Source organism: Capra hircus, chromosome 5 (assembly GCF_001704415.2).
Source record: "Capra hircus breed San Clemente chromosome 5, ASM170441v1, whole genome shotgun sequence".
Taxonomy (NCBI): domain Eukaryota; kingdom Metazoa; phylum Chordata; class Mammalia; order Artiodactyla; family Bovidae; genus Capra; species Capra hircus.
This window is the reverse complement of record NC_030812.1, coordinates 118,655,092-118,673,313: the sequence shown is the minus strand read 5'-3', so window position 1 is coordinate 118,673,313 and position 18,222 is coordinate 118,655,092. Positions and strand designations below refer to the sequence as shown.

The window sequence follows — 18,222 nt, the reverse complement described above, 5'->3', positions numbered from 1 at the left end:
GGATACAGCGACGACCACTGTCTAATGTCCTTGCCTGTCAGTTTTACTGTCTGTGTCTCTTGGTGGATCACGGTTTGTTTTTCCCGCTTCCTTGCATATCTGGTCATTTTTGATTGGATGCCAGGATACTGTGACTTTTATCTTGTTGGATGCTGATATTTTTGTTTTCTATAAATATTCTTGACCTTTGTCTGGAATGTTGTTAAATTACTTGGAAGGAGTTTAATTCTGTGAAGTGAAGTGAAGTGAAAGTCACTCAGTTGTGTCCGATTCTTTGCAACCCCATGGACGATAACCTGCCAGGCTCCTCTATCCATGGAATTCTCCAGGCCAGAATACTGGAGTGGGTAGCTGTTCCCTTCGCCAGCGGATCTTCCCAACCCAGGAATCGAACCAGGGTCTCTTGCATTGCAGGCGGATTCTTTACCAACTAAGCTAGATTCTGTGGGTCTGGCTTTTAGGCTTTGTCAGGTGGGACCACAGGAATGTTGAGTCCAGGTCTCATTTTGCCCCACCACTGAAGCAGAAGTCTTCTGAATACTTTGTGCAATGCCCTGAAGTTGGGAAAATAGCCTCTGTGACCGGGAGGAGGAGCAACTCTTCTTGACCCCATGTGAACTTGGAGGATGGTTCCGCTAACCCTTGGCTTGGCTGCTGTTCTCACACACACGGGCTGAGCAGTACCTGGCTGGAGCGGGCGCATCCTCGGCGCTGTCCGCCCCTCTGTCTCACCCTGTGCTCTGCTTGGCAATGCTCGTGCCTTGCCCCCTGGACTCCCAGCGCTCTTTCTTCCCCTCGGGGACTGCTGGACCCACCTGGTTCCTCTGCTGTGACCCAGAACTTTTTGTCAGGCAGGAAGCTGGGCAGTTAACGGGCTCCTCTGTTCCCTGCTTGAGGGGTCACTGTTTTCCCTGCCAGGTAGCCAGTGTCCTGAGAACCATTTCATTTGTAAATCTGGTCCATCTGCGCTGGAAGCGAAAGTGTCAAAAACAGATCCTTGAATGAAGGCATTGGGAGGCCCAGAAGGGCGTGCTGGGCCTGTGAGAGTGCTGCCCCCTGTCCAGATCGGGGTGCCTGTGTGGACCTCAGGGAATACGTATGTTTAGGGATGGAGGTGGGGTAGGGCTTGGGAGAAAGAGGTCACAGGAAAGCCAGGCTGCCGACAAGATCTGAGAGCCTGCTGTGATTCTGAGCAGGACAGTGTGCCTGCCTTGGCAGGGAGGGCACGGGAGAGGGTGGCGCTGCCAGGCAGTGCGAGCATGGGGTGTGTGCTCAGGGTCCCTGCCCGCTGAGGAGCCTCGTCTCCCGTTCCCCGGCTGCACACCCCGCCCCAGTTCCCTGGCTGCATCCCCAACCATGTCCCAGCTGTATCCCCCATTCCCCGGCTGCACCCCTCATGTCCCAGCTGCACCCCCCATGTCCCAGCTGCACCCCCCGTTCCCTGGCTGTACCCCTCATGTCCCGGCTACACCCCCATTCCTCGGCTGCACCCCCATGTCCCGGCTGTACCCCCCATTCCCCGGCTGCACCCCTCATGTCCCAGCTGCACCCCCCATGTCCCAGCTGCACCCCCCGTTCCCTGGCTGTACCCCTCATGTCCCGGCTGCACCCCCATTCCTCGGCTGCACCCCCCATGTCCCGGCTGTACCCCCCATTCCCCGGCTGCATTCCCATGTCCTGACTGCAACCCTCATGTCCCAGCTGCACCCCCCACCATGTCCCTGCGGCACCCCCATTCCATGGCTGCACCCCTGTTTCCCGGCTGCAACCCTCATGTCCCGACTGCACCCCCCACCACGTCCTGGCTGCACCCCTCATGTCCTGGCTGCACCCCCCATGTCCCGGCTGCACTCCTCATGTCCTGGCTGCACCCCCACCATGTCCCGGTGGCACCCCCACATCCCGGCTGCACCCCCATTCTGTGGCTGCACCCCACATGTCCTGGCTGCAACCCTCATGTCCCAGCTGCACCCCCCACCACGTCCCGGCGGCACCCCGATGTCCTGGCTGCACCCCCCATTCCATGGCTGCGCCCTGTTTCCGGCTGCACCCCCCATGTCCTGGCTGTACCCCCCATGTCCTGGCTGTGCCCCCATTCCCCGGCTGCACCCCTCATGTCCCGGCTGCACCCCCATTCCTCGGCTGCACCCCCATGTCCCGGCTGTACCCCCATTCCCCGGCTGCACCCCTCATGTCCTAGCTGCACCCCCATTCCCTGGCTGTGCCCCCACCATGTCCCAGCTGCAACCCCCATTCCCCGGCTGCACCCCTCATGTCTTAGCTGCACCCCCACTCCCCAGCTGCACCCCCTGTTCCCTGGCTGCACCCCACATGTCCTGGCTGCAACCCTCATGTCCCGGCTGCACCCCCACATGTCCCGGTGGCACCCCCACCATGTCCTGGTGGCACCCCCATGTCCTGGCTGCACCCCCAATGTCCCAGCTGCACCCCCTACCATGTCCTGGCTGTTGGGCTTCCGCCAGCTCATACTGAGGAGAATCTGTCAAGAAGATGGAGTGTTATAAAAGCACCCTGTTCAGAGTCAGAATAAACAGGTCTGAGGGCCCTTATAGAGACACTTCTTTATTTTGAAACTGTATGAAGTGCTGAAAAGCCAGTTTTGAATTGGGTGGGAGTTTGAGAATAGCAGTGCAGGAGAGCCAAGCAGTAACAAAAGCCACAGGCAGGTCTCTCTGAGAAGACGGAGGTCACTACGTAGAGGAAGAGGAGGAGGTGCGCGGTACTCTTGAGCAAAAGTCCCTTGGAGGAAGTGAGAGTTCAGGGTGCTGACGGTTTGTTGCTGACTGAGTTGCTGGGCAAATGGGAAGCCTTCCTGCACGGGGCTCTGTGATCGGAACCGGCGGCGCTGGGGGAGGCTCCGCTTTGGGCCTCCTGACTCAAGTTCAAAGCGAGGGCCCTTTGTTCTGTTTCACAGTTTTAAACCAGTCTCCTGTTTTAGGGTGTGACATTGACTTGCTGCTGGTTTACTAGCACAACTCCAAGTACTTTTTTTCTTTTTATATGGAATTTAAAAATACACCAGAAAACACTGGATACCCTTGCGCTCACTTCCCAGCTTTATCGGTGATCAGCACTTTGCCAGTTTTTTTTTTGTTGGAGGTGGTCTTCTCTCTCACACCTTTAAAATTTGTTTGGCTCTTGTGTTTTGGTAAAGTGTTTTAAAAGTAATCCAAAAAATAATGTCATTTCACTCATGAATACTTCATTTTTTCTGCCAGATAAGGGAGGTTTTTGTTTTTAAAAACAAGGTAACCATGTTATTTTTACAACTAAGAGATTTGTGTTAATTCCTTAGTGCTGGTACCCGTCTGTATTTAGATTTCCCCAATAGCGTCAAAAGCGCACTCTTCAACTGGGTTCATCTTAATTGGACCTGAACAAGACTTAAGTATTGTATTTGATGAACCAGTCTCTTAAGGCTGTTTTATTCTAGAGCGGCCATCCCTCCTTGTTGCATAAGCATGCTTTTCAGATGGTGAAATCATGACTTTCATGCAAATACAGAGTGAACAGTCCAGGGCGCTCTTGGTCCACGTTTTTGCTGCACACCTTGAAGTCAGGATTTTCTCCGAGGAGTGCTGCTGACGTTTGGAAATGGTGTCTAGCAGTCCCACCTGGAACCCTTTGGAGCCCCTTTTTTCTGGAATCGTGAGGGGCGTCGTCTAGGCGTCTTGTGATCAGGATGTGTGTGTGTTGGGGTTGGTAGTGCGGGCGTGGCCCTGGGCAGCTCCGCAGAGGCCTGCTCAGCCCTGCGCCCTGGCCATCGGCTGGCTGCCCAGCTGGGGGTGGGCGTGTGGCGCTGGCACCAGTGTCGCAGAGCAAGCAAGGACAGGGGAGTGTTAGACCCTTGGTCACAAATTGTTCTGATAATCTGAATTCTCGGTTAAGGTAATGACTTCTGTTTTTTTTCCTCTATCATTTTGGAGAGTTGACTTTAAAGACGTAGAACTTAAGTTTTTTTTCCTCTCTTATTTTTCAGGTGAAGAGATTCTACATCTACTGAATGAAGAATTTTTTCTTAAAGTTGCATGTACTCCAAGAAAAAGCCCCAAATGTTTTTATATTTTGCCTAAATATAAAATTTAAACGAGGAGTTTCCACAGAAGGTAGGAACTGTTTTTGATTCTCGTTAATTGTGTGGTATATACAAATAGACGGTATGAGGAGATGTTCAAGGATGGATGACAATAAAAATTTTAGTTTTGAAGATGTGTGTATGGTCTCCTGACTTTTTGGGTTTCTTTGACCCTTGTGTGTCTGGTTTTGAGGTGCTGTGTTGTGGAAAAGTGACTTGGTCTCTCTAAGCCAAAGTAATCCAAATAAAACAGCCAGTCGTGTGTGTGCCGTGTGGTGAGTCACTCGTGCGGAGCAGGTGGCTCGGGCTTAGGTGTGAGTGTGGCCACCGTCAGAGCACAGTCCGTGCAGGCGCCAGAAAGGGAGGGAAGGGCTCGTGCCTCCACAGGAGCAGAAGCGCCTGAAAGGCTCTCCCATTGCAGTCCAGTTAGATGCTGGATGAATTACGATAGTTATAACTTCTTGTGAGTGCTTCAGTGCTTTAGAAATTAGGCTAAGAGGACTTCCCTGCTTGTCCAGTGGGCAAGAATCCACCATGCAATACAGGGGACAGATGTTCAGTCCCTGGTCTGGGACAAAGATCCCGCATGCTGCGGAGCAAGTAAGCCCGTGCACTGTGGCGAGCGTCTGCTCACTGCGCTGAGAATCCGCGCGCTGTGATGGAAGATCCCTCACGATGCAGCCAAGATTCCGAGTGCCACAGCTAAGACCATCGCAGCCAGCTAAGTAAATAAATAAAACTTTAAAACTAAATTAAGCTCTCTCTTCAGAAGTCGGAAGAGACTTGTTCTTTGGTCTCTAAGTCATGTCCGACTCTTGCGAACCGCGACTGCAGCACACTGGGCTTCCCTGTCCTTCACTGTCTCCCGGAGTCTGCTCAGACTCGTGTTCACCCTCTTCTGGAGGCCAGTTCTGGCCAGTTCTGCATCTGACAGGGCTTTGACTGGATTTCCAGAGTCCAGATGGTTCAGCGTAGTCTTAGGTAAACTATTCTTGGTAATCATTTAAACTTACCTTCATGCTTGTGGCTATTTCCTCTTTCACTTCTGAGTTTAGACTTTCATTCATCGGTTCCTGCCAGCCACCCGCTTTCTCCGGGTCTCCCTCCTGCCGCCCCTAGCGGACTGTGTCCAGTATGGACGTGCTCTTGCTTGTGGACTGATGGGTTGCGCAGGTATCCGCTGCTCTCCATGGACTTGCGTTGTCATTTTTTTCCAGACCAGTGAGGTTTCCGCGGTGTGTTGAGAAATGTTTACCTACTGACTCTCTGGGAGAGTCAGAATCCTCGCTCACAGCGTCTGTTGATTCCGCAGTGCAGAGCTCCCCTCATGCCCACCTCCAGCTACCAGTGTGACGCCACTGAAGCCGGCTCCGGGAGAGGCGCTGCTCCGCTGCCTTGAGCAAGCTGTGCCCACCCCGGCCACCGCTGAGCCCAGCCTCGGCGGCACGGTGCCTGTGTCTCTGTCTCCTCTCTGCCATCGGTACCTCTGAGGAGAGGCTGTGCCAGTCCTGTTCCGGGCTCCTCACCCAGAGGGCAGCTCGAGTCGCCCTCACAGTGGCCCTCTTTGGAGGGACTCCTTGTCCCAGTTTTCAGGTGAGGACCTGACACACAAGAGGCCGGGTCACCCAGCAGAGCCAGCGCTTGAGACTGCCCTGTGGCCGGAGCCTCCTTTTCCCTTAGCAACAGTCTCTGCCACAGAATGTCCGCTTCTCAAGGGCTCTGCTCATGGAACTGCGTGGTCGCACGGGCAGCGTTTCTCTTTGGAAGCTGCCTTCTGTCTGATGGTCGTACTGACCAGAAAAAGAGCAGCAGCAGCACTTGAAGTTCCTCTTTTGGCTCTTGGATGAGAGTCTGGAAGGTAATGGCAATCCTTTGCTTGGCATTCCCGAGAGACTGGAGGGCGTTGTCAGGATGTGACAAGAATGCTTGTAGAGTATTGGAGCGCAGGTATAACCAGAGATACCTTGAGTCACCACCTCCAGGTCACGAGCCAGGTGTTGTTCAGTCGCTCAGTCATGTCTGACTCCTTGTGACTCCGTGAACGGCAACACGCCAGGCTTCCTTGTCCTTCACTATCTCCCAGTTTGCTCAAACTCGTGTCCATCGAGTTGGTGATGCCATCCAGCCATCTCATCCGCTGCCATCCCTTTATTCTCCTGTCCTCAATCTTTCCCGGCATCAGAGTTTTTTCCAGTGAGTCAGCTCTTTCCATCAGGTGGCCAAAGTATTGGAGCTTCAGTGTTAGTCCTTCCAATTAATATTCAGGATTGATTTCCTTTAGGATTGACTGGTTTGATCTTGCTGTCCAAGGGTCTGTCTGGAATCTTCTCCAGCACCAGTTTGAAAGCATCAATTCTTTGGTGCCCCACTTTCTTTATAGTCCAGCTCTCACATCCATACATGGCTGCTAGAAAAACCATAGCTTTGACTATACAGACCTTTGTTGGCAAAGTGATGTTTCTGCTTTTTAATACACTGTCTAGGTTTGGCATAGCTTTTCTTCCAGGTGCAAGCATAGCTTTTAATTACATGGCTGCAGTCACCATCTGCAGTGATTTTGGAGCTCAAGAAAACAAAGTCTGTCACTGTTTCCATTTTTTTCCCTATCTATTTGCCATGAGGTGATGGGACTGGATGTCATGATCTTAGTTTTTTGAATGTTGAGTTTTAAGCCAGCTTTTTCACTCTCCTCTTTCACTTTCATCAAGAGGCTCTTCAGTTCCTCTTCACTTTCTGCCATAAGGGTGTTGTCATCTGCATACCTGAGGTTATTGATATTTCTCCTGGCAGTCTTGATTCCAGCTTGTGCTTCATCCAGCCGGGCATTTTGCATGATGTATTCTGCATATAAATTAAATAAGCAGGGTGACAGTATACAGCCTTTACTCCTTTCAAATTTTGAACCAGTCCAATGTTTCATGTCCGGTTCTAAGTTTTGCTTCTTGGTTTCTTTGCTTCTATGGGTTTCTCAGGAGGCAGGTAAGGTGGTCTGGTATTCCCATCCTTTTAGGAATTTTCCATAGTTGGTGGTGACCAACATAGTCAAAGGCTTTAGTGTAGTCAGTGAAGCAGAAGTAGATGTTTTTCTGGAATTCTTTCGCTTTTTCTGTGATCCAGCAGATGTTGTCAGTTTGATCTCTGGTTCCTCTTGCCTTTTCTGAATTCAGCTTGTACTTCTGAAAGTTCTCAGTTCGTGTACTGTTGAAGGCTCGCTTGAAGGATATTGGGCATTAGTTTGCTAGCATGTGAAATGAATGCAGTTGTGTGGTAGTTGGAGCATTCTTTGGCATTGCCCTTCTTTGGGATTGGAATGAAAGCTGACCTTTTCCAGTCCTGTGGCCACTACAGACTTTCCCAAACTTGCTGGCATATTGAGTGCAGCACTTTCACAGCATCATCTTTTAGGGTCTGAAAGAGCTCAGCTGGGATCTTGTCACCTCCGCTAGTCTGGTTGGTAGTAGTGCTTGCTAAGGCCCGCTTGACTTCACACTCCAGGGTGTCTGGCTCTAGGTGAGTGACCACACCATCCTGGTTGTCCAGGTCATTAAGATCTTTCGCATAGAGTTCTTTTGTGTGTTCTTCCTACCTCTGCTTAGTATCTTCTGCTTCTGTTAGATCCATAGCGTTTCTGTCCTTTATTGTGCCCATTTTTGCCTGGAATGTTCCCATGGTCTCTCTGATTCCCTTGAAAAGCTCTCTAGTCTTTCGCACCCTGTTGTTTTTCTCTGTCTCTCTGCACTGTTCACTGAAAGTAAAAGTGAAAGTGTTAGTCTCTCAGTCGTGTCCGACTCTTTGCGACCCCGTGAACTGTAGCCCGCTAGGTTCCTCTGTCCATGGGATTCTCCCCTGGAGTGGGTAGCCACCTTCTCCAGGGGATCTTCTTGACCCAGGGATCAAACCCAGGTTTCCTGCATTGCAGGCAGATATTTTACTGTTCGAGCCATCAGGGAAGAGAAGGCTTTCTTCTCTCTCTTTGCTGTTGGAACTCTGGGTTCAGATGGGTATATCTTTCTTTTTCTCCCTTGCCTTTCGCTTCTCTTCTTTCCTCAGCTGTTGGTAAGGCCTCCTCAGACAGCCATGTTGCCTTGTTGCATTTCTTTTTCTTGGGGATGGTTTTGGTCACCACCTCCTGTACCATGTTACGAACCTCCGTCCATAGTTCTTCAGGCACTCTGTCGATCAGATCTCATCCCTTGAATCCATTTGCTACTTCCACTGTATAATCCTAAGGAATTTGATTTAGTTCATAGCTGAATGGCCTAGTGGTTTTCTCTACTTTCTTCAGTTTTAAGTCTGAATTTTGCCATAAGGAGCTCATGATCTGAGCCGCAATCATGAGCCAGTGCCTTGTTCTAAGGATGAGCTGTCAGTGGCGGGCCTCTGGGTCATCTTGGGAAGGAAAGTTAGCCTTCTGGTAGGCAAGGGCCCAGTAAGAGGATGCCAGCATCTCTTTGGAGGGTAGCACAGAGTTGTCGGGATACAAGAAGTGTGTGGATAAGAAGTGTGCAGCTGTTACCTGAGTGACAGTTCTGGAACCAGTTTATACCAGTTCCTTGGGCGGTGAGATGAGGTCACCTAAACTGGTGCTGTCACTGTGAACTCTTCACGGATGCTGCTGATGAGATGACCCGTTTCTTAAAGTACTTGGCTAGCCACCAAAGCTCAGGAATGTTATTATACAGAGATTTTTGGTTGAATGACCTAGAACTGTCCCGATGTGGGCCAGTGAGGTGATGGTCAGTCTAAGTGAGTGACTTAGAGAGTAATTCAGTTTCATTTCTAGTCACAGTGCTGGTTTATATGTCACAGGTGAGATGAGCAAAGGTGAGCTTTTCTTTAAAAAATCGGTTTTTAGATTTATTCATTTTTGGCTGCATTGGGTCTTCGTTGCCGCCCATGGGCTTTCTCTGTTTGTGACTAGGAGGGACTCCTCTCCAGTCGGAGTGGGCAGTCTTCTCATCGCAGCGGCTCTTCTCATTGTGGAGCACAGGCTCCGAAGTTCTGGTGCGCAGGCTTAGTTGCCTTGCGGCCTGTGGGGTCTTGGACCAGGGATCGAACCTGTGTCGCCTGTTTGCAGGCAGGTCTTGTGACCACTGGACCAGCAGGGAAGGCCCCTGAAGTGTGTCTGTTGTTGGAGGTTGTTTCTAAAGATTAAATCTGAGAAAATCCTTTTGCATTGATTAGTCCATATACTACACTACTATTAAATTTATTAGCACTAATTTCTTTTTTAAAATTCATTTTATTGGCGCACGGCTGGTTCACAGTGCTGCCTGTCAAGTGTTACTTTCTACCATTTTGTTTCACATTCCCCTTTACTGGTACCTCCCTGTTTCTATATCTCCTTTTCTATTTTCCGTCGGATAGGTCATTTTTGTTTCACTCCTGATTAAAAGTCACACTTCTATTTTGTGTGTGTGTGAGGCCTTCTTGAACTTAAGACCTTTTGCCATGGGTGTTTGACTTTTCAAGCGTCACAGGATCTTTGCTTTCCTTCAGTAAGACGACTGTCCTAACACGCTCCTCTCCTGATTGACATGCCCCAAAATTCTGACCTCTGCTGTATTTTATTTAAAAATGTGAGTAGTGATTGAAGGATATGTTAGGATTCTTGGGCTTCCCTGGTGACTCAGTGGTGCAGAGTCTGCCTGCAAATGCAGGAGACACAGTTTTGATCCCTGATCTGGGAAGATCCCATGTGCCTTGGAACAGCTAAGATTGTGTGCCGCTCCCCTGGGCCTCTGGTCAGAGCGGGAGCTGCGCCTGTGAAGCCCTCGTGCTCAGGAGCCTGTGCACCGCAGGAGAGAGGCCACCACAGTGAGGAGCCCGCACGCCGCGCTGAGGAGCAGCCCCTGCGCACTGCACGTAGAGAGGGGCCTGTGCAGCAGGCGAGACCCAGCACAGCCCAAAGTGAATACACAGTGTTTTGGAAAAAGGATATGTTAGGGTTCCTTATCATGTTACTGGATAATGCAAAGCTTGTTTTAGTAGCAGTTTTGTAGTGATTCTGGGTGGGAGTGGTAGGTGGTTTCTGCCTCCATGAAGAAGACCGGTGGGATACGCCTGAGGCTGAGGTCAGGCTGTAGGCGGAGAGGCGGAAGGGGCCCTGGGGGAGACTGTCTTCTGCTTTGTTGTTGTTACTGAAATCCTGTAGATGTTTTTGTAAATTGCAGATTATTTCATAGTAAGCCTCTCCAATTTATGAATCCTTTCTAAATCTTGCGCTCAGCTTTATGGCTGTTTCGTCAGTGGCTGTTTGCCTTCAGTCTTCGTTTTAACGGTTTCTGGGCCTCTCTGCTGTTGCGCGCAGTGCTGGCTGCGCATGGCTGCGCCTGGCCTTTCTCGCCTCGCGGCGGCGCCGGCGGGGCAGCGCTCTGCGTGCTCGGCGGCTCACGGCGGCTCCTCGCGCTGCGTGCCTGGGCTCTGGGTGCAGGGCTTCGTTCACGGCAGCACATGGGCTCAGTAGCTGTGCCCCGCAGCACGTGGGGTCTTCCCGGATCAGGGATTGAACCTGTATCTTCTGTATTGTCAGGCAGGTTCTTTTTTTTTTTTGTCCTTTCTCCCCCCACCTTTTTTTGGTAATATAAATGTATTAATCTTAATTGGAGGCTCGTTACTTTACAACATTATATTGGTTTTGCCATACACTGACATGAATCCACCACGGGTGTACACGTGTTCCCCATTCTGAACCCCCCTCCCACCTCCCTCCCCATCCCAGCCCTCTGGGTCGTCCCAGTGCACCAGCCCCGAGCACCCTGTCTCATGCATGGAACCTGGACTGGTGATTCGTTTCACATATGATAACATACATGTTTCAATGCCATTCTCCAAAATCATCCCACCCTTGCCCGCTCCCAGAGTCCAAAAAACTGTTGTATACATCTGTGTCTCTTTTGCTGTCTCGCATACAGGGTTATCGTTACCATCTTTCTAACTTCCATGTATGTGTGTTAGAATACTGTATTGGTGTTTTTCTTTCTGGCTTACTTCACTCTGTATAATCAGCTCGAGTTTCATCCACCTCATTAGAACTGATTCAGATGTATTCCTTTTAATGGCTGAGGAATACTCCATTGTGTATATGTACCACAGCTTTCTTATCCATTCATCTGCTGATGGACATCTAGGTTGTTTCCATGTCCTGGCTATTATAAACAGTGCTGCGATGAACATTGGGGCGCCCCTGTCTCTTTCAATTCTGGTTTCCTCGGTGTGTATGCCCAGCAGTGGGATTGCTGGGTCATAAGGCAGTTCTATTTCCAGTTTTTTAAGGAATCTCCACACTGTTCTCCATAGTGGCTGTACTGGTTTGCATTCCCACCAACAGTGTAAGAGGTTCTTAACCACCGTTAAGAATACTACAAAAAAAAAAACAGTATCACAGAAACATTATGTAACAATATCACAGAAATGTAACAATATCACAGAAACATTATGTAGCAATATCACAGAAGCATTATATAACAATATCACAGAAGCACTATGTAATACTATCACAGAAACATTATATAACAATATCACAGAAGCACTATGTAATACTATCACAAGCCATGACACTGAGGGTGCTCATGGTGTGCTTGGTGCTCTGTTGCTTGGGACTCCGTGCTTCTGCTGTAGGGGACGCTGGTTCGATCCCCGGTCAGGAAACTTAAGATTCTGCGTGCTGTGCTGTGCAGCCAAAAAAAAAAAAAAAGAATGATAGTAATATTATATGAGGTATAATTTACGTACAGTAAATGGACCCATGTTATGTTTGTAGTTCTGTGGGTTTTAATAAGTATGCCGCCACGGTCAAGAAGCAGAGTATCTTGACATCGCCCCCACAGCTCCGTCTTGTCGCTGTCGCCTGTAGCCTGTGACCCTGAGCAGCCGCTTGTCTGCTGGGCACCGTGGGCTCGGTTGCTGTGCTTAAGGTCGCATATGAATGGAATCATTCAGCTTTGCTTTTTCGTGTCCGGCTCCTTCCCTCCCAGGGCGCTTCGCTCCATCTGTCCTTACAGAGGTGCTTGCCCCTCTCGCTGAGCGGTCTTCCGTTGTGGGAGCAGCATCGTTTGCCTCTCACCTGTCGGCGGTATTTGGGCTGCGTCCCGTGTTTGGCTACTGTGAATGAGGCATTTGGGAACCTTGTTTACAAGGAGTCTTTGTTTGGATTTATGGTTGCATTTCTCTAAAGTTAATACCTGGGATTGGAATTGCTGGGTCACATGGTAAGTGGATGCTTAACTTTATAAGAAACTGGCAAAGAATTCTCCAGGGCGGTCGTGCCATTTTACAGTCCCGCTCACAGTGTGGGGGTTCCTGCCCTGCATCCGTGCACACGTGGTGTTAGCATTTTAATCTCAGCTGTTCAAGTGGCGCCCCTTAGCGTACGTTTCCTGACAACAGTGGTGATAGTTTTCCATGTGCTTATTGGCTATTTTAAAATCTTTTTTTGCAAAGTGTCCAGATCTTCTGTCCATTTAAAAAAACACATTTTTACTAGTCTTCGTTGCAGCGGGTGAACCCTTAGTTGCAGTGTGTGGGATCTAGCTCCCTGTTCGGGGACCAGACCCAGGCCCCTGCGCTGTGAGCACAGAGTCTTACCCACTGGACCACCAGGGAAGGCCCTGTCCGGTTTTTAGCTGAGTATTTTTCATATTACTGCTTTCTAAAAGTTCTTCACGTTATCTCGTTAAGAAGGCTTTGTCAGAGACTTGTGGCTCGGTGATAAAGAATTTGCTTGCTACTGCAGGAGACATGGGTTCTATCCCTGCTCCCGGCAGAGCCCTCTGCTGCGGAGTAACTCAGCCCGTGCACCGCAGCTGTTGCACCAGACTGCAGAGCTCTGGAGCTGCAGCGCTGAGCCCAGCGCCCCAGAGCCCCTGCTCTGCAGCGAGTGGGTCCCCCATGGTGGGAAGCCTGCACACCTCTGCTTTCCACAAGTAGAGAAACGCTGCACAGCAGTGAAGACCCAGCACGGCCAAAAATGAAAAGCAATAAAATTACCTTTAGAAAAGAGTGCTTTATCAGACATAGAGAGCGAACGCTCTCCCCCTTCCTGTGGTCCCTGCGTATTTTCTTGATGGTATCATTTGAAGAGCAGAAGTTTCCAATTGTGATAAAGTCCTGTTTATCGGGTGTTTTCTTTTTATTGGGCTGTGGGGGTGGGTTGGAAACCATCTCTGCCTTATGGCCGCTAGGGAAACGTCTGCTCTGATTCTCCTGGGATGGCTCTCAGAGCTGTTTCTTTTTCTTGCAGCCACAGCTCTCGCTGTAGCAGCCTCTTCAGGCCCACTGTTGAGTGGCTTCTCTTTGGGAGAGAATGTCCTCTTTTTTTTGGGATCACCCTTGTTTCCTGACTCTTCAGGGTCACTGTCTGGTTCCCCTTTGGGGAAAGAGTTCTTCCTTTTGGGAAGACTTACACTGCTAGCTGTCTCTTCAAGATCACTACCAACCAGCTCCTTCTTGGAAAAAGATTTCTTTTTCTTGGGTTTGGAGAGGAGACGTCTGGGTCTTCCATCCCGTGCGCCTGAGGAGCCTCCTGGGGCTTTTGCTTCTTCTCAGGCCTCTCGCTTGTCTGCTCACGCTGCTCTGGAGTACTGCTGCTGTTTTCCGAAGATGCCAGGGCAGTTGCAGCCAACCATTTCGTTTCCTTCTGTAAGCGTGTCTTCTCCTGTTTTTTGAGCAAAAATAAATAAATAAATAATAATAATAACAGTTTGCTTTTCCTTGTGTCTTATCAATCGCAAGTTTACAAATATTTTTTCCTTAAATTTTCTTCTAAAGATTTTGGTGTTGGTGTTTATGGTTAAGTCTGTGATCCGTGGATGATGTGAGGTAAGGGTTGAGTTCTGACTTATATATAGATACTCAACTTTCCAGAGCTGTTTGTTAAAAAGGATTATCCTTTCCCCATTAAATTGCTGTGGTACACTTAGTTGAAGTCAGTTGGTCGTGTGTGTGTTGGTCTTCATATGGTCTCTCTGTTTTGTTCTGCTGAACCACTAGACCCACACTCTCCTGAGTAACCTCACTTTATAGGAAGCCTTAAAATCAGGTGGTGTTAGCACTCCAACTTTGTTCTCTCCTTTCAAAATTGCTTTGGTTCTCCTGGGTTTTTTCCCATATACATTTTAGTAGCAACTTGTCCATTTCTATTTTTAAAAATCTGCTAGAATTTATTTGGGATTGCATTGAATCAGTAAACCAGTTTAAGAAAAAAGACCCGTGTCTTAACAGGGTCTTCCCTGGTGGCTCAGCTGGTGAAGAATCTGTCTGCAGTGCAGGAGACCTGGGTTCCATCCCTGGGTTGGGAAGATCCCCTGGAGGAGGGCCTGGCAGCCCACTCCAGTATTCTTGCCTGGAGAACCCATGGACAGAGGAGCCTGGCGGGGCGCAGTCCACGGGGCTGCCAAGAGACGGACACGGCTGAGCGACTAAGCACGGCACAGCAGACGTTGACAGTTGTGTATTGCTTGTATGCTGAGACACGGTTCCTTTTTGGATATTGACCTTGTAACTGGTAAGCTAGCGAGGCTCACTAATATTAATTCTCGTGGCTCTTTTCCATACAGATTTCTAGGCGTCTCTGCTTACACAGTCGTGTCATCTGTGAGTGCGGGCAGTCTTGCTTACTCTTTTTTGACCTGCATGTGTTTCCCCTGTCGTCTGGCACTGCCGTGGATGAAGCAGGTCTTCACTAGAATCTCGAATAGAAGAGCTTAGTTTCTTACTCCAGTCTCAGGAGGAAAACATTCAGTCTCTTCAGCGCATTAAGTGTGCTGATAGCTGTAGGGTTTTAGTAGATGCCCTTTATCAGGTTCAGGAAGCTCCCTTCTATTCCTAATTTATTGAGAGTCTTTTTTTGGTCATAGAAGTGTGTTATTTTTTTTTTCAAATTACTTAAACCCAACCATGTTACTTTAAATAATCTAAGTACTTTAATTAAAAGGCAAAGAATAACAGAATAACAAAGCAAGACCATATCAACTATGTGCTGTTTAGAAAAGAAACACTTTAAATATGAAGATACAGGTATGTTTTACAGATATGTAAAAGGAAGTTGCAGGGTGTAGCCAGTATGAACTAGGAGAATGGTGTGCTGTGTTCATGTGGGACAGGCTGACTTCAGGACACAGGACACAGAGAGACCACCTCTAGCTGCCCTGCTTGGCAAGTTCTTGTTTGGAAAAAAAGCCCTGGTTAGGTGGGGGTCTCCTTCCCTGGATTGTGTGTTATCCAGGTGCACAGGTCATTCTGTAGGGCTTCAGAAGAGAGGGCACCTGCTGTGTGGGGGGGCAGCAATCTTGTCCTGAAGGCCCGTCTAGTAATCGTTTTTTCTCGTCCCCTAGAATCTGTCACTAACGCCGCAGATACCCATCTGCACTCCTCACAAGAGAAATAAGGAAGATGTTAGGACCTAGATGGAAGTTGAATACAGAGATTTCCCTAGTGGCTCAGACGGTAAAGCGTCTGTCTACAATGCAGGAGACCCGGGTTCGATCCCTGGGTTGGGAAGATCCCCTGGAGAAGGAAATGGCAATCCACTCCAGTACTATTGCCTGGAAAATCCCGTGGACAGAGGAGCCTGGTAGGCTGCAGTCCATGGGGTTGCAGAGAGTCGGACACGACTGGGCGACGTCACTCACTCACTCACTCAGCTCGTGGAGTCCTTGCACTGAATGTCCCAGTGGCCTGCACCTGAGTCTGGCGGGCACCTGGGATCTTCGTCAGTGAGGGGCCTGAGCACAGGAGCGTGTGCAGAGGGTGAAGGCAGAGCGCGCTTTGTGTTGGCAGAGAGATGGCATACTTGTGGCAAGGGTGGAGTTGGGGGGTACAGGGAGTCCCCAGAGGACGTGGAGGCACACTGGGGACAGTGCCCTGGTGAGTGGTGGGCATTTGGGGCCAGACAGGCTTTAACGCCGACGTGAGAGGACCATGAAGACGTCTGTGTTTCGGGAAAGGGAGTTTAATGCAGCAAAGACAAGAGGCTGTGGAGGGCATGGCTGGACAGCTGAGGGACCGGTGTCATGGGGTTCTGAGAGGTGGGCTTCACACACACAAACTAGGGCTTCCTGGCGTGTGGGGAGTCCTTTACTCTCCCAAATAAAAATATTAGATCAGATAAATCCCCCGTCTGTTATCATCACGATTTTGTGGGTAGTGATTTAACACTGAAAAGCTTCGCAATCTCAAATAGAGGCTTACCTTGGTTAAAGATACGGACTTTGAGGGCTTGCCCAGTGGCACAGCGGGCGAGAGTCTGCCTGCCAGTGCGGGGTCCGCAGGGTTGGTCCCTAGTCCGGGAACGCCCCACCTGTGGGAGAGCAGCTGAGCCTGACACAGCCGCTGAGCCTGCTCTCTCGGCGGCGCGCGGCGGCTGGCACACCGCAGAGGGGAGAGGCAGGAGGCCGGAAGGGAGCCTAGTGCTGCTCCCGGCAACTAGAGAAAGGCAGCCGAGACCCAGTGCAGCAACGCAGAGCTAAATGTTGAATTTTTAAAAAGTGCAGGCTTAGGTTGTCCATTTTGTATCTAACACAGAAAACTTTGCTGCAAACCAGCCTAGGCTCACAGACTGCCACAGGGACTTGGTAAGTGGCCAGACCTTGTATAGTCCAGGCACAGAGAGCCAGGCCTGGAGACAGGGTGGGGCTGCGGCCTGAGGGCTGCTGGGTGAGGGGCCCGAGGTGGGGAGTGTAGAGCCTCGGTGTGCGGGCGGAGGCGGGGCGTCAGGGGCAGCCCTGGCCACCCAGCAAGGGACGGGCCGGGGGCAGGGAGGTGGGGGCGGCGGCGGAGAGACAGGAGAGCAAAGCTTGTTGCCCTCCTGGGTCCTGGAGACGGGCGGCCCCGACCTCAGTGGGCCGAGTAGGGAAGCCCGGGGTCAGGAGGCAGAAGAGGCAGGAGTGGGGGACTGAGGCTGTGGCCCTTGTGGGGTTTCCGCGTGAAAGGCGAGGCTGGGCAGGGGGAGCAGCTTAGGGCCAGCTTGCTTGGATAATTTTGGCGGGCTTTAAGCTATGTGGGCGGCTTCTGCTCGCCTGACCCCTGGTCCCTGGCGCTGGGATGATGAAAGCAGAGGAAGGGGTCTCCTGGCCTGTGGGCCCACAGCAGCGGGGAGCCCTGGGGGGTCAGCCTGCAGGCTGGAGATGCGCTCCCGGAAATGCTCTGCTGCTCTAAGAGCTGGCTGCACAGGAGGGGCCGTCTCTCCTCAACCAGAAAGCTTTTTCAAAGATAGTGTACAGAAAATTAAAAATGTACATGATTCGGAGACATCTGGGGAGAGGTGGGCAGTGTTGATTAAGGAGGGAGGGGGACACTGGGAGGAGGTTTGTGAGTCGTGAGCTCTCTGGGTGGAGGGGTATTCGCTGTCTGACACGGGGACAGGCCTCTGTGGCCTCGGGCCCGGGGCTGTGAGCAGGAGCTCCGGTGAGGGGAGGCGGCGGGGGTGGCCCCTGGGGGCACTCCCTGCTGCCCGGGCGGGCCAGCGTGGGCTTGGGATTTGCCTCAGGGTGGCTGAGGCCAGCGTGGGCCTGGGACTCGCTGCAGGGTGGCTGAGGCCGGTGTATGCAGGCTGGGGGACATGACCTTCTTCTCTGCTTGCAGCTCTGTGGCCAGCACCATGTTCTGGAAGTTTGACCTGAGCGCCACGTCGCACGTTGACAAGCTGCTGGATAAGGAGGGCGTGACGCTGCGGGAGCTGATGGATGGAGAAGACATCCTGCAGGAGTGCAAGGCCCAGAACCGGAAGCTGCTGGACTTCCTGTGCCGGCGGCAGAGCATGGAGGAGCTGGTGGGCCTCGTGACTCAGGACCCAGCCCTGGACCTGGAGGAGAGGGCCCGCTTCAAGTGCGTACCGGGCCGGCCGCGCTCAGGGGTTAGTGGATGGGGCTTGAGGACAGCCGGGCCTGAGCTGTCGAAGGGAGCGGCTGACCCTCAACGTTGACCCCACCCGACGTGTGAGAAGGGCCGCCAGTGGGCGTTGTGTCTGTGATGTTTAAGGTCTGGGATCCCCGCGTGTGATTCCTCACCCTGGGATGTAGCGAGCAGCAGTGCAACACGTGGAAGCGTTTTGGGGAAGTGCTGGAAAACAGCTGAGCCCTGACAGAGGCCGATGCATGCACTCGGCCTGGTGAGGCGGGCAGTCCCCA

The 18,222-nt window shown here is 51.1% G+C and overlaps 1 protein-coding gene across 6 annotated transcripts in view; it reads left to right on the top strand.

The window, feature by feature from the left end:
* The window catches only part of PPP6R2 (protein phosphatase 6 regulatory subunit 2), a 64,795-nt gene that overhangs the window by 11,843 nt on the left and 34,730 nt on the right, over positions 1 to 18,222 (top strand). For 5 of the 6 annotated variants that reach the window (XM_018048965.1, XM_018048963.1, XM_018048961.1 and 2 more), the window contains exons 2-3: positions 4,001 to 4,127; positions 17,678 to 17,920. In XM_018048965.1, coding sequence (XP_017904454.1) covers positions 17,694 to 17,920 — 227 coding nt within the window. In that variant the 5' untranslated portion in view covers positions 4,001 to 4,127; positions 17,678 to 17,693. Of the gene's footprint in view, positions 1 to 4,000; positions 4,128 to 14,506; positions 14,601 to 17,677; positions 17,921 to 18,222 lie in introns of those variants that run through there. The other variant, XM_018048962.1, reaches the window with a different exon arrangement.